This window comes from Halichoerus grypus, chromosome 1 (genome assembly GCF_964656455.1).
Source record: "Halichoerus grypus chromosome 1, mHalGry1.hap1.1, whole genome shotgun sequence".
Taxonomy (NCBI): Eukaryota; Metazoa; Chordata; class Mammalia; order Carnivora; family Phocidae; genus Halichoerus; species Halichoerus grypus.
In genome coordinates, this window is record NC_135712.1 from 201,022,673 (window position 1) to 201,037,076 (window position 14,404).

Here is a 14,404-nt window from a genome sequence, read left to right on the forward strand (position 1 = left end):
GTTGGCTAATCAACCCTGAAGCCATTTCAATTTGTTAGGGAAATCCTAATAATGAGAAGAAGGCAAAGTAGAGAAGGATGGGGTCTGGGTGGCTCACTCCCAGGAGACCGCAGGGCCTTTGAGCATCACGCATCGTGGAGGATGGCACTGGGCGGGCCCTGCCAAGGCCCCAGCTCCACCAGAAATCTTAGACACCCATCCCTGGAAATGAGGATCTTCCCTGACACCTGCTTGACTCCAACAGCCCACTCAAACGTTTTCCTCGGAATAAAGAAGACAGGGTTTCCCCTTCTAGAAATGGAAATAGTCAGCAGCTTTTAAGTAGTGGTTTCTTTGGTGGCAATAAATTCCTACCACAGCTATTACTACCGTGACGTGGGACTATCAGTGAGTTAGTGACTCTCTCCTCTGGGCTCTCAGAACATTTCACATATGCCTCTACTTCTGTGCTTTGCATGGTGCCTGGTGATTTACAAATACCCCATTCTCTACCCCTCCTCCCCTCCCCAGTCCCTGCACTTAGGGGGGCCTAAGAACGTGGGAATTAACACACCCATCCTTATGTGCCTGGCCCAGACTGGCACATGATAGGTCGTCAGGGGTGTTGGCCGCATTGAACTCCCTGATGGAATAACAAATGGATACTTTTCCAAATTTTATTTATGAAGCCACTATGTACCATATGTACTAATTAGCCTTTGTGCTTTTTGGGAAACAGCCCCCACAGTTCAGTGGCTTAAAGCAGCAAGCGTGGACTTCTTGCTCCCATGACGTGTGGCTGCCGTGTGTGGCCGGGGCTCTGGCTCTGTTCTCTGGGTCTCTTTGCTCGCTTGCCACGGCACCTGCTGTGGCCTGGGACGGGCCTTCCTGTGGCTGAGCAGGGAGAGCCAGAGTCTCAGCCCAACCACCTCTATCACTCTGTGTGGGTGAGGCAGATGGCACTTCCTCTCACTCTTTAGTGGCCGAGCCTTCTGTGGATGGAGGAGGATACCTGCAGGGCACACTCTAAGTCATAAGTCACACCGCAGGGACAGGCATGTGTCATCACACAGGGGAAGGAGTGAAAAGTGGAGAACAGTAAGACAACCTACCACACCACAGAATAACACAACAGGCAGGCTTTTTATTATTATTATTATTATGGTTAGAACACTTAACAGGCCATCTACCCTCTCAGCAGATTTTTAAATGTACCATACAGTATTGTATCAACAGGTACAATGTTGTAAGCAGATGTTTGGAACTTCTCATCTTGTAAAACTGAAATTTTATGCACATTGATAAAGGTATAAAGAAAATGCGGCATATACATGCAATGGAGTATTTTATTCACCCTCACACAGAAGGACGTCCTGCCATGTGCAGCAACATGGGTGAGCCTTGCGACATTAGGCTGGGTGAAATAAACCAGTCATAGAAGGACAAATGCTACATGATTCCACTTACACGAGGTACCTAAAATAGTCCGAATCATGGATGTAAAGAGTAGAATGGTGGTTGCCAGAGGCTGGGTTGGGGGGTGGGTAGGAGAAAATGGGGAGTCGCTAATCAGGTAGTTTTGTAAACAACAGTGTAGTTAGAGCATTAACTCATTTTCCGAATCATAGCTTAAAAAAAACCCCAAGATTTACACTTCATCATCCAAACAAAATTTCATGCATTCATGAGGATACTACAAATACCGGAAGGCAAAGCCTGCTCTCCCCACCCCAAACACACACACTTCTTTCTGAAACCTTCTCTAGCCGTGAAGCAGGAAAGGAAAACCATCGTCGCTTACAGCTCTCGAGCTGCCAGGTTCCAGAAGCCCTGTGTTTCCTGCTTGTGTCAGATCAGAAATGCACTGGGTCACCCAGGTGTACCTTCTTAACTTGGCTCACCCAAGATAAGAGTCTTTGCTGACTTAAGTGAGCCAACTCCTCCCCTTTACAAATCGGGTTTAAAAGTTCGATTAGGGGTCAGTGTGATTTAGGAGTTCCCACTCCAAATTGGACAGTTTGAACATGAATGACATTGGCAGAGCACAGAAGCATTTGAACACGATCAAACCCATGACCTCCTAGACTTCATAATGATATGAAGGATTTGTGGCCGCAAAGCTGGGAGAATAAATACCCGGTCGAGATGCCCCTGTGCAGCGTGGGCTATGATCCAAATGGTACGAGTTAGACGCCACATCGCCATGGGCTAGTAAGCCCGTAGACCAGACCCTGGACTCCCTGATCAACAACTATTCATGTTGAATTGGTAGTCTCCCAAACATACCACAGGCTCCAACTTTCTAAGCTCAAAACCAGAATTCTCTCTGGGATTAATACGGTATTTTCAGGCTTGCCATAATAGCAACTCTTAAAATGATACTCTGCCCCATTTGTAAGTTACAGTTTCAGCTTTACTTTTATTTTTACTTTATTATTATCATTTTTACATATGCGAACTTTATGCCTGGATCCAAAAATGAGCTGCTGGAAGGTAGTTTGGAAAACATTCTACCCCAACCCCGTCTAGAGTCTTCCTCGTGTAGGTCCACCCCATCTGGCCGATTAGACCCCGAGATTCACAGGCTAGGGTATGACTTCCAAGGCGGGGGCCTCTGTCATCTTTGCCGGCTCCTTCTCTGCCCTGGCGACACACCCCAGGGCCCCCCCCGGTTTTTCCCCCTCTCCCGGGCCCATGGAGGGGTTCTGGCTGCACCGTTTTCTACTCCCCAAGGCCACTCTCCTGGACGTCCTCGAGCTGGCTCTGGGGCAGGGCAATCCTTTGGGCAAGAGTGATGTGATGAAGTCTCGGGGCGGGGGGGTGCGCAGATGGGGCCAGGGCAGCAGGGACAGGTAACAAGAAGATAAACACAGTCAGATCCAAAGACCCGAGGCCTCTACGGGTTCGGATGCATCCTCCCTGGCCTCTCCTAGCCGATTCTGGACACATTGCTGCGGGGGGTGGGGAGCGGCGTGTGCGCCCACACAGCTTCCAGAGCTCTTGCTACAGTTCCTGATGCAGGAAGTCATCCGCCTTCACGCCTTCTCCCCATCACCACCTGCAAACCTCCCCTTTCCCTGCACAGCCCAAACGAGGGCTTTTATTTTTCATCTCATTATAGACTACACAGATTTTATAAACAAACATGTTCATACATTTTTACATAGGGGCATGTGGCTTACGACGCATGTGAAAAATGGGGCATGATATTTAATAGATTGCAAAAGTAGGCTGCGTGGTTGTCACAGATAAATGGCAACAAAGCAAAAATGTGTCATGTACTTACACAGAAGAGGATGATTGGACCCAAACGAAGCTCTCGGAGGGTTCTTGGGGTTCCCATGCTCTCCCTGAGCAGGTGGGGCCTTCCAGGTTAATATGGGTGGGAAACAGGGCCTGGGGGCAGCACTGCTGTCTGGCTGGACCAACGAAGCCCTTCCCATCCTCCTCACCCAGGCTCAGCCATGCCCACACCTCCTGGCACTTGACACTGACCCCATGCGCCCTCACGCCATCCACCCATGCCCACTTGCCCCCCTCCCCACCTCCAGCTGGACCCCTGACCAAAGGGATAGCATTGCAGAGCCAGTGAAGAGAAGGTGAAGGCCGGGAGAAGCACATAAGCATTTTCCAGGTATGGCATTTTCCAGGAACTGGGAGGAGCTCGTTGGAGAAGTCACAGTCTCTACCCACAGTTGTTCTGGACTATCCCCTGAGTGCGCCTTGGTCACGTAGGGAGGGACAAAATCTGTCTTGGTGCGCACGACCCTGAGGTTCCTGAGCGTGCTATCGCCTCAGAAGCTCACAGGCCTCCCTTCTGCAACAGACCCTTGAGGCTTTATATCACATACAGATTGCTGTCCCCTCTTAAAAGTAAGAAGCAAACTGCTACTCATTTACAAGCCAACTGAGACCTCCTGCTCCCCTGTGGAAGGTGTGTATGTGGAACTCACTCGATCCGCGGTCTCCCCATAGAAGATTGGGCACTGTTTGCAGAGGTGTTTGGCGATGTGCTTTCGGAAGAATGTGGAGAGATACCTTCTGAACTTCTCCCCGACGAAGGCGTAGATGATGGGGTTGACGCAACAGTGTGTCATCCCAAGGGTCTCCGTCACCTGCATGATCTGGTCCAGCTGACTGGTGCTCTGACAGTTGCTCACGTTAAAGGACTCCTGGAAGGTGACCAGGAGAAGCACGATGTTGTTGGGAGCCCAGAAAAGAAAGTAAACAATCATGATCACGAAAATGAGCCTCACGGCCTTGTGCCTCTTCTTTTCGTTTCGGCACCGGAGCAGGGTCTTGAGGATGGCCGAATAGCAGATGACCATGACAAGCAGGGGCAGGACCAGGCCCAAGATGCTCCTCATTATTGTATGGAAACTCTTCCATGTTTTTGGGAAGTGAGAACTGCAGGACATAAAATCTTCTTCCTTTTCCACTCTCGCGAAGATGATCCCGGGGAGAGAGGCGAACATGGACACCACCCAGGTGACCCCGCTTGTCAACACCCCAAAGGTGACTGTCCTGGCCTTTAATGCAAACACGGCGTGGACGATCGCCAGGTACCTGTCGATGGTCAGGAGGATGATGAAGAAGTTTCCGCCAAAATACCCAACGTGATACAGCCCGGTGAATGACTTACACATCACCTCCCCCAAGAGCCACCCGTGTACGGCGTAGTGGGCCCAGAACGGGATGGTGAGAAGGAAGAGCAGGTCGGAGATGGCCAAATTGAGCAGGTAGATGTCCGTCATGCTCTTCAGCTTCTTGCAGTTGATGAGGATGAGGACGACCAGCATGTTGCCCACGAAGCCGAAGATGAACACCAGCGAGTAGAGCGGAGGCAGGAGCCTGGCTGCGATTTGCTTCACGTTGGCCTTCTGACAGGGCGCGCTGTATTCATAGTCATAAATGGTGGTGGGTTCTTCATCGCTGCCCTGGATGTTGGTTGTAAACAGAGAATGCAATGTGGACAGCATGTTGTGGCTGGCCTGGGGAAACGTGCCATTCTCACCCATCTTTCTCCGTCCTGTAATCAGAGAACAAACTGCTAACACGCCACGTAACCGCTGCTGTCCCCCAGCTTAAAAATACCCTCGCTCCGTGTCAGCGATGGCCTGGTCTTCGTCTCTGCTTCGCGGCCGTGTCCTGGAAAGCTCGTGTGTCGGCTGATCACTTCCCTTTATTCCTGGGAGCAGACGCTAGCTGTCTCCCCATCAGCCGTTTCTCAACACCCCAGGCCTTCCCGGAGGACCCAACTGGCGTCGTGTAATTCCCCGCACGGCATACTTACTGCTCTACATCCTCTCTGGGGGGTACACGGGCCGGTGACCCGTGCCCGGAGGACAACAAGGAAGGGCACTGTGTGAGGGGGCCTCTGGGAACGCTCTTCTCCGACAGGAGAGATGCAGCAGAAACCCGGGCCTGCCCCTTCTGCTGCTCGAGCTTGTCTTGTGAGGGCTTGGTGTTTGGGACCCTGAACAAAAGACTCAGAGAATGGAGCAAAACGAGGCCGAGTCCCAGCGCCACCAAGTCGTAAGCCCAGCCTTGAACTGCTCATCCTCTGACGTCTTGTGATTTGAAAAACATAAGCCCTCGTTTTTAAGCTACTGTGAGTTCCATGTTCTGCTACTTGCAGCCGAACGCCTTCTAACTAACTCTCAACTCTCTGCCTCCATCTCCCAGCCAAAGCTTCCTGGGCAAGGTTGCCATGGCAACCCAACTACTAAATGCCCTGGGTCTGCTTCAGCTTCATCCTCGATGAGCACTGGATCCTTCTGCTAAGTTCTTCCATTTAAAACTCTTGTGCCTTCTGGGAGGTTAGTGCCTGCCTTGGGCCTCCTTATTCATTTTCTTGGTTGGTGTCTCCTTCCCCTGCCCCCCTGCGAGAGCCCCCAGGCACCATCCTTGGCTGCCACCTCTTTACCTGCTACCTCTTTATTCTCGCCCCCAAGTCCTTGCTGAGTCGTGCTGTCTAATCACGGGGTTCTAGGCACCCTGAATGTCAATGCATCCCAAAGCTCTGCCTTCCAGTCTCACCTTTCAACCCCTACATCTCAGAGTTGAATTTCCCATCGCCTTCTGCATACCTCCCCGTGGGTTGACCCATTTAACCAGCATTCACTGAGCACCTACCGTGAGCCATACTCAGTTCTACTACTGCTGTCATGATCATTGTCATGTGAATTCTACCTCATAAACACCTCGGGGCTCAGCCCCTCTGCACCTCTGTCAGGCTGCCACTGTCTTGCCTCAGACCCTCCCCGCTTCCATCTTTGCTGTGGTCTTGCTCGCAGCTTATTCCTGACCATGTTCCTTCTCAACCTGTCCTCCCCAACACTGCAATGGGATCGTGCGCTTCTCAGCTGAAAACCACAGTGGTCCCACACATTGTATGTGGCAGGACCTCAAAGGCAATGCCCAGACCACTCGTCAGTCTTGTCTACGCTCATGTCTTCCCAGCTTCGTCTTCAGTCACTTCTCAAACCCCAGGTCCTGTGCTCCCACCCCAGCCATCTCCCGTCCATTTTCCTGCAAACTTACCTGCTTCAGCGGTTTTGCAGAAGCTTGTCCCTCTGCCTAAAATGCCTGGTGAGCTCCTAGTCATCCGCCAGTACCTCTTGTTCAAATTCCCCTTCTCTGTGAAGCCAAACCTGCCTCCTCTAATCAATCACTCCAGTCATCTCATAACACTATGCATACCTCTAAACAAGCCCTTATCACACGATCTCCAATACACTGTGTGCCCCTTGAAGTCCAACCATGTTTCTGTTTCCAGCTCTTATGATATAGCATCCGGCTAAAGGGGGCACCAATAAATGTTCATTAAGGGAATGCGTGAAAGTCTTTATCCTGAGTATAACATCTAACATCATTAGGCTTGATTCTCAAGAATATTCTTTTTTTTCCCTTTCTTGGTAGTGACTGTGAATTGGTTTTTATCTTTGTACACACCTTATTCTTCAATTTCTCTTCTGATTGATACATCTCATAGATCTTTCATTTCACTAAGCCAGATTCTTGGAAATCTGCTGCAACTAAGTAAGACTTCTAATCAAGCTCTGGGGGAAAAATGTATCCACCTAAAAAATTACGTCTATGATCATTAATTGAGTGCTCCTTAAGTTCCAGGTGCTGTGCTAAATACTTTGCATGCATTAGTTTAATACTTGCAAAAATATTGTGAGCAAGTGTTTATACATTATACAAGTGAAGAATTCAAAATTTAAGCCTGGACAAGTTAAATGACTTTCCCAAATTTACAAAACAAGTAATAGCTGAACTGGATTTTGAACCTGGGGCTATTCCGTTACAAAAGACCTCAGGAGCTCCTATCTCCAGGCTGGGAGAGCAGAGATGGATAGAGAATAGGTAACAATTTTCTAGGTATGCTTCCATGCCTTGAACTTTTTTGGCATTTAGACTTAAAAGCCACACATTCACCAGTATGAAAATGCCCCACCTATGCATGCAGAAGTGTGCACATGTGCGCACGTGCACACACACACACACACACACACGAAAATAAGCTCCACAAGGGCCAAGAACTTTGTCTTGCAATGAAGTATCTTGGTGCCCCAGAGCCCGATCTGGCACTTAGAGTCTGTTAAATAAATATCATTTCTGTAAGTGAATGACAGAGAACCAGCAGGCTGCAAGTTGCTGAGAAACACAATGCCCCACTGTGGACTAGCCTCCCAGGCAATCCAGTGGGAGACCATATAAAAACTAAGATATTGGGGATCCTTGCACACAGCCCATTAAGTGCAGCACACCCTTTGGGCTGTTCTATAACCAACCACAGGGCTGGCCTCCTCATCTGGATGGGAAAGTGTGGACTGGACCAGTGGTTCTCAAGTGCTGGGCTTCGGTATCATACAGGAAGTCTGTCAGTCAGAAATGCACAGCCCAGACCCTCTGGTGATTCAGATCGGGGGAAGGGGGGGCCAATCGCCCTGACCACTTCCACCGTGTGTTCTCTCCACGTTGTTGTTTACCTGTGCTGGATTCTCATCTACCAGCCACCTCCTCCTCCACAACTTCTCCCCAGTCACTCCGGCACACCTAGCCCCTGACACGGCAGACTTGCAAGGTGTCACTTTCAAGTGTCAGGACGCATCCTGAATCGATTAAAAGCTGACTCTCAGAAAAATAGATTCCTCACTTCAGCCCCCGTGGGCCTTCTGAATTGAGGAAAGAGGCCAATTTTGGTTCAGGGCTTGGACCATCACATAGATGGACTATGAAGCGGGGAGGGGGAATATTTGGGATAGAAAGTTCCAGCTCTTTAAAGCCCCAGGGCCTGGGAGGGGCAGAGTGAGAGAAGCAGCAGCTGAGTAGCCTGAATGACCTTACTTTCGTGACTGTCCTCTTTAGCGCACTCTCCTCTCACCTGAGCCCCGTGGGGTGGTCTCACCCTGCTCTGCTCTTGTTCACTGTCATCTGGGCCTCTCCAACATTTCTGGTGCAGACACCACCCTCCAGCCCTTTTCTCCCCCAACACCATCCCCCAAGGTCCTGAGCTACGCAACCTTCAGGGTGTTCCCAGTCCCTGCATCTCCAGTGTTGGGATGCTTTGAGCCTGTGATTCATAAAGTAATGGAAAAAGCACCCACAACTCACCGGTGGATGGCTTCTCCCAAGTGGCACTAGAGGGTCCGGCTTCTCAGCAACTGAATCAAAGAGATCTGAAGGTAGAAACTTGGTGTGCAGAAGTAGGAAATAATGTTTCCTGCAGAAGAAGGCGGAGATATAACGGCAAGTAATGGTACAGATTTAAAAAAAAAAAAAAAAAAAAAAGAAGGGTATAGTTCTTCTTTTCCAGCCAGGAACATTGTACACTAGGTTGAGGTCTCCAGAGTAATATTAATTTTGAAATCTTACTTATGCAACCGTTAGTGTGAGTCAGGCGTACCCCGTACATCGGCTCCTCTGTCTAACGACTCTGGGCTTCTTTATCTTGTGGGTCTCTATATCTGGAAATCTTCCTCTCTCTTCTGCCAGTGATAATTTGCATGAAATGAGCACAACAGAACTTAATTTTCCAGAGGATAAATGCTAACAGTGGGGCTGTTGTTGGTGGGGGAGAAAACAGAATGAGTTTTATGTGACCATGCACACTGGTGACATTATGGATTTGGGATCTGATTGGAAATTTTTTTTTAGGTGGAGATTTTTATTGAAAAGGGAATGTAAAATTGTCTCTTGTATCAGAGATGTCCTTAGCAGTAAGGGCCTCAGTTATTTTAGGTCCAACTCCTCAGAAAGAAGTTTTTCTAAAAGAAAACACCACAGAGATTCTGGGAGGATGGTGGCATAGGAAGCACCAGAAATCTCTCTCTCCACCCAGACAATTGCACTGACAGAATCTGTCTTATCTAACTATTCTGGAACTCTGGAATCTACTGAAGACCTGCAACTGTCAGGAGGAGGCTTGGATGATCAATTGCAGTTAACTTTGGTCGATTTTAACTTTTGGCACTGTAGTATCTACCCATCCCCCACAGCCTCCTCTTGGCACATGATGTATAAAGGCATTTCTGTGACACCAGCAACCAAAAGGGGTGAGAACAGAGCCATAAAAGAGCAGAGTTTTGTGTGTTTTTAAGCTGTGTGACATTAAGCTGGTATAAATTTAAATTAGAATGTTCTAACTATGTATCACCATGGTAATCACAAAGAAAATAGTTTTAGAACACACACAAAAGGAAATAAAAGGGAATTTAAGCATTTCATTACAAAAAAAAAATAAAACACAAAAGAAGGCAGTAGTGCAGGAAATGAGGGACAAAAAAGCCATATGCATGCACATAAAGAAAAAATGACAGGGCGCCTGGGTGGCTCAGTTGGTTAAGCGACTGCCTTCGGCTCAGGTCATGATCCCAGAGTCCTGGGATCGAGTCCCACATCGGGCTCCCTGCTCTGCGGGGAGCCTGTTTCTCCCTCTCCCACTCCCCCTGCTTGTGTTCCCTCTCTCGCTATGTCTCTCTCTGTCAAATAAATAAATAAAATCTTTAAAAAAAGAAAAAAAATGACAAAATGACAGAATTAAATCCCTCCTTATCAGTAATTACTTTAAATGTAAATGCATTAAATATGGAGCACTAGGTGTTATATGAAAACAATGGATCCTGGATCACCACATCAAAAACTAATGAGGTATTGTATGGTGACTAACATAACATAATAAAATTAAAAAAAAAAAAAAAAAGATAGAGAATGGTAGAATGAATAACAAAACAAAACAAAACAAACATGTTCTAATATATATTATCAACAAGAGACTCATTTTTGATCCAAACACACAAATATATTGAAAGTGAAAGGATGGAGAAAATATTAACTAAAAGATGTGAAACAAAAGAGAGCAGGGATGACTATACTAATATCAGACAGAATAGACTCTAAATTGAAAAAGATTACAAGAGACAAAGACAGATGTTATATATTAATAAAGGGTTCAATACAGCCAGAAGATACAATGATTACAAACATTTACACCTAATGACAGATCATCAAAATATATGAAGCAAAAACTGACAGCAGTGAAGGGGGAAAAAGACAGCTGCACAATAATAGTTGGATATTTCAACACCCCATTCTTGATAAGGGAATGCAAAACGGTGCATTTTGGACAACCAGATGAAAGATAAGTAGGGAAGCAGAGGGCTTGAACAGCACAATAAGCCACCTGGATCTGACAGAGAGATATGGGCTACTCTACCCAAGAACAATAGCACACACATTCTTCTCAAATATATCTGGGACATTTTTCAGAAGATGCTGTATTGAAACTAGACAGATAAATTCTGAAACTCAACAACTAAACAAAACTCAATTCAAAACTAGGCAAAAGACTTGCCTTGAGGAGACATTTCTTCAAAGAAGATATACGCATGGCTAATAAGCACATGTTATGCTCAACACCAGTGATCGTTAGAGAAATGAAAATCAACACTAAAATGAGATACCACCGCACAGCCATTAAAATGGCTACTATCCAAAAAACAGAGAATAACAAGTGTTGGTGAGGATGTGGAGACACTGAAACTCTTGTGTGCTCTTGTGGAAATGTAAAATGGTACAGCGACTGTGCAAAACAGTATGGTGGTTCCCCAAAAACGTAGAAATAGAATTACTATGTGATCCAACAATTCTACTCTGGTTGTATACTCAAAAGAACTGAAAGCAGAGTCTTAAAGAGATATTTATACACCCACGTTCATAGCCATAATATTATTCACAGTAGCTTAAACACGGAAGAAATCCAACTGTCCACCCATGGATGAATGGATGAGCAAACTGTGGTATATGCATACAATGGAATATTATTCAGTCTCATGAAGGAGAGTCTGACACCTGCTACAACACGGAAGAACCTCAAGGACATTACGCTGAGTGAAATAAGCCAGTCACAAAAGACTGGATGATTCCACTTACATGTGGAAGAGACAGAAGATTATAGAGACAGAAAATAGAACAGTGGTTGCCAGGTGCTGGGGTGAGGGATTAACGGGTGCTAATGGGTACAGAGTTTCAGTTTTACAAGATGAAATGAGTTCTGGAGATGGATGGTGGTAATGGCTGGCAACATTACAAATGGGTTTACCGCCATCGAACTGGTACACTTAAAAATGGTTAAAATGGTAAGATTTTATGTTATATAAACATAATACACATTATGTTTATTTTACCACACACACACAAAAAAGAAAAACATAAATCATCGTTAACAGCACAAATCCTGCAATTGAGGCAACTACACTTAGGAATATTCCTCAGGTTCCACAGGGAAAATTGAGTCACCTGAGTTGGCTCCAGGCACTTTCTAGAATTCAGCAGATCTTGGGTCAGGATCCTTATGCTATGGCCTTGGCAAATGTCTAAGCTTTGATTTCCCCAACTATAACATAGGAATAATAAGGCCTCTGGGGTCTGTGGGGTTTAAATGGATACATAGCAGCTAGTACAGCATCTGGTAGAACTAGGCACTCAACAGATAGCTAATAGTAGCTAACAACAACAACAATAAAACACTCAGTGCAATCCAGGGGTCCTTTCTGGATTTCTATTTGTTGTAGCCATGTATCCTGCATAAGACCTGGCTTTTGTGTGAAGCAAGAAGGGCCTCAGATTTTTCCTTAGAAGATAGCTTCTTGCTTGATCAGGAACATGAAAAGTTCCCCAGTTGTTTCCTAACGTGGTCTCTGAGTGAGGATCAAAAGGGTCTTTCTGAGATTTCAATAGTAAAACTGGTCTTACCCACCCAATGATGCTGGGTCCGTGCCCACTTATGGAATGTCTTGACTCTGGCATCATGCTGCCGGTTCCTTTAAGTCAATCTGGGATGGCGAAGGTCAAGACCCTGGAATTTTGCCCTTGTTGATTTCTGTCTTCACACTAGACATCACTGACTCCAGCTCTGTGATTTTATAAACAGAGAGGCGCAGAGATAAGGGGTGGCAGAGCCAGGATTTGAATGTTTGGCTTATCTCTGGCACAGGGAACAGATGGCACACTCGGCCATCTGTTTTGAAGACACAGTGTAAGGCTGAGTGTACATATAGAAGGGTAGGCAGGGTTAAAAGAACCAACAGGTGGGTGAGGTGTCCAAGGACTAGTGGGATGCTTGAAGGATCAAACCAATAAATATCACCTGAGCCCTGTTGAGAGCTGAAGGCAGAAGGATACAGCTGCTGCTAGAACTTCCGCAGGGCAGGAGGACAGCAGGAGCAGAAGTCCTCTGACCTTCTGCCGGTGCCTGAACCCAACAGGAAGAGGGAGCAGCAAGGGTACAGGTGATGTAGCCAGTAGAAGAATTTATCCTCTGGGATCCTGGAAATCAGAGTGGGTCTGGGGGAGCATGACTAATAACCACTCAGCTATCAAGTCAAACTTTTTTTTGGTCACTATGTTCTCACCTGGTCCATGCAGATAGTCAGAAAATTGGGAACCAGGGTAAGTACACCTTAAGATTCTTTATGCACATGGAGAGAGTTAGGAATGATGCTTTCCCAGCAATTTGAGAGCCTCATGTTCACCTGTTGGCACTGGGTTCATGGGTTCTGAAATTCTCAGTGTGGAAGAGAGGTACGGCCTCTTGAGCAGACTTGGGGGAAAGTGTGTCACCAGCCTCCTATCTCAATAGTGGGCATGGCTGTGGTCACCTCAAGGTGACCTGGGGCAGGGATGAGGGGACACTTAGTTCTATAAGCAAATAAAATAAAAACAGTTCACACTCCCTGAGTGAAGAGGGAAGAACGAGACCAACACCGGCCATGAGAAGGTTAAGATTCTTGTTTATCTGTACTCTGAAGGTCAGCAGTGAGTTGAGGGTTAGATCATTGACGCTGAAAGTTAGGTTTGTTCTAAGAACCTCTCTCCCCTTGCACAGATGCCAATATTCAGCTAAATGAAAACATGGGGAAAAGTGTGGCTGCAAAGAATTTCTGCCAGGGCAAGAAGACAGGAAATGTTTATCAACAGCCTCAGGTTACACTGATGACTCTCCTTGTAACTAACTCCCTTACTTCTCTGTGATGGATTTGTTCAGTTGACACCTTTAGAAGATAAATTCTTGCCTTTTTTTCAACACAGATGCTTTGGTTGATTGTGGTTTCTATGGTTTGCATGCTTCCTGTGACCTACTAAAATAGATTAGTGAGTTCTAGGATTTTACATCTTCAGTTTTGGTTAAAAACATTGATCTGGACTAATATGATACCCACAGAAAGAACCCAGTTATACATTCCTACATGCTCTGGTCATGTTTCCATAATAAAAAGAATACAAATTATTTCCACTATTGTCCCAAGTGACAAAGTAACACAACAGCAAAAAAGCCAGAAACTGCAAATAGTTTTTGGGAAGGGAAAGTGTCAAGTAACAGAAGATAAGCATGAAATTCTCTCTCCTCCTCCAAGTTCACCACCATCTCCAGTGAACCAAGAGCAGACAAGGATATGTGATGAAAAAAATAAATAAATAAAGGTGTCATAAGAAACAGGTAATTTAAGTCTCTATTAACTGAGAGTGTAAAGGTAGTAGATGAGATGTTTCCATTCCTTGAGACCAAATCAACTTTGGAAGATAAAGGTGAAGTCAAATCTTTAATACATCCACTTGCTAAAAAGCCCTCTCAAGTGACTTAAGAGGATGTTGTTTGAACCCTGTAGTAGGGAGATAATCTTGTGTTCTTCTACAACCCAGACATTTTGACCTACTCTGTGACTAGACTCAGACCTTAGCCTCGGAGGTGGCCTGCTCTAGGGAGGAAGCCGTGGCTGGGGATGGGTCAGGACACAGTACTTGGAAGACATTTTTAGAGACCCCTAAGACATGGCAGAAGTGGGTGGGGGGCTGGTTCTGGGGAATCAGAAGCTAGAATTCACTGTCAACACCATCACCTGCCCTCCCCCAAGGCGTG

General features: G+C 46.5%; 1 protein-coding gene across 1 annotated transcript; it reads right to left on the reverse strand.

The window, feature by feature from the left end:
* Nucleotides 1-1,103: 1,103 nt before the first annotated feature.
* CCR2 (C-C motif chemokine receptor 2) lies at nt 1,104-8,942 on the reverse strand. Its single transcript, XM_036107645.2, has 3 exons — nt 8,863-8,942; nt 8,602-8,710; nt 1,104-5,008 (listed from the first exon to the last, which is right to left on the reverse strand). Exon 3 carries the CDS (start codon nt 4,995-4,997, stop codon nt 3,876-3,878), a length of 1,122 nt encoding a protein of 373 aa, XP_035963538.1. The 5' UTR covers nt 4,998-5,008; nt 8,602-8,710; nt 8,863-8,942; the 3' UTR covers nt 1,104-3,875.
* Nucleotides 8,943-14,404: the final 5,462 nt, after the last annotated feature.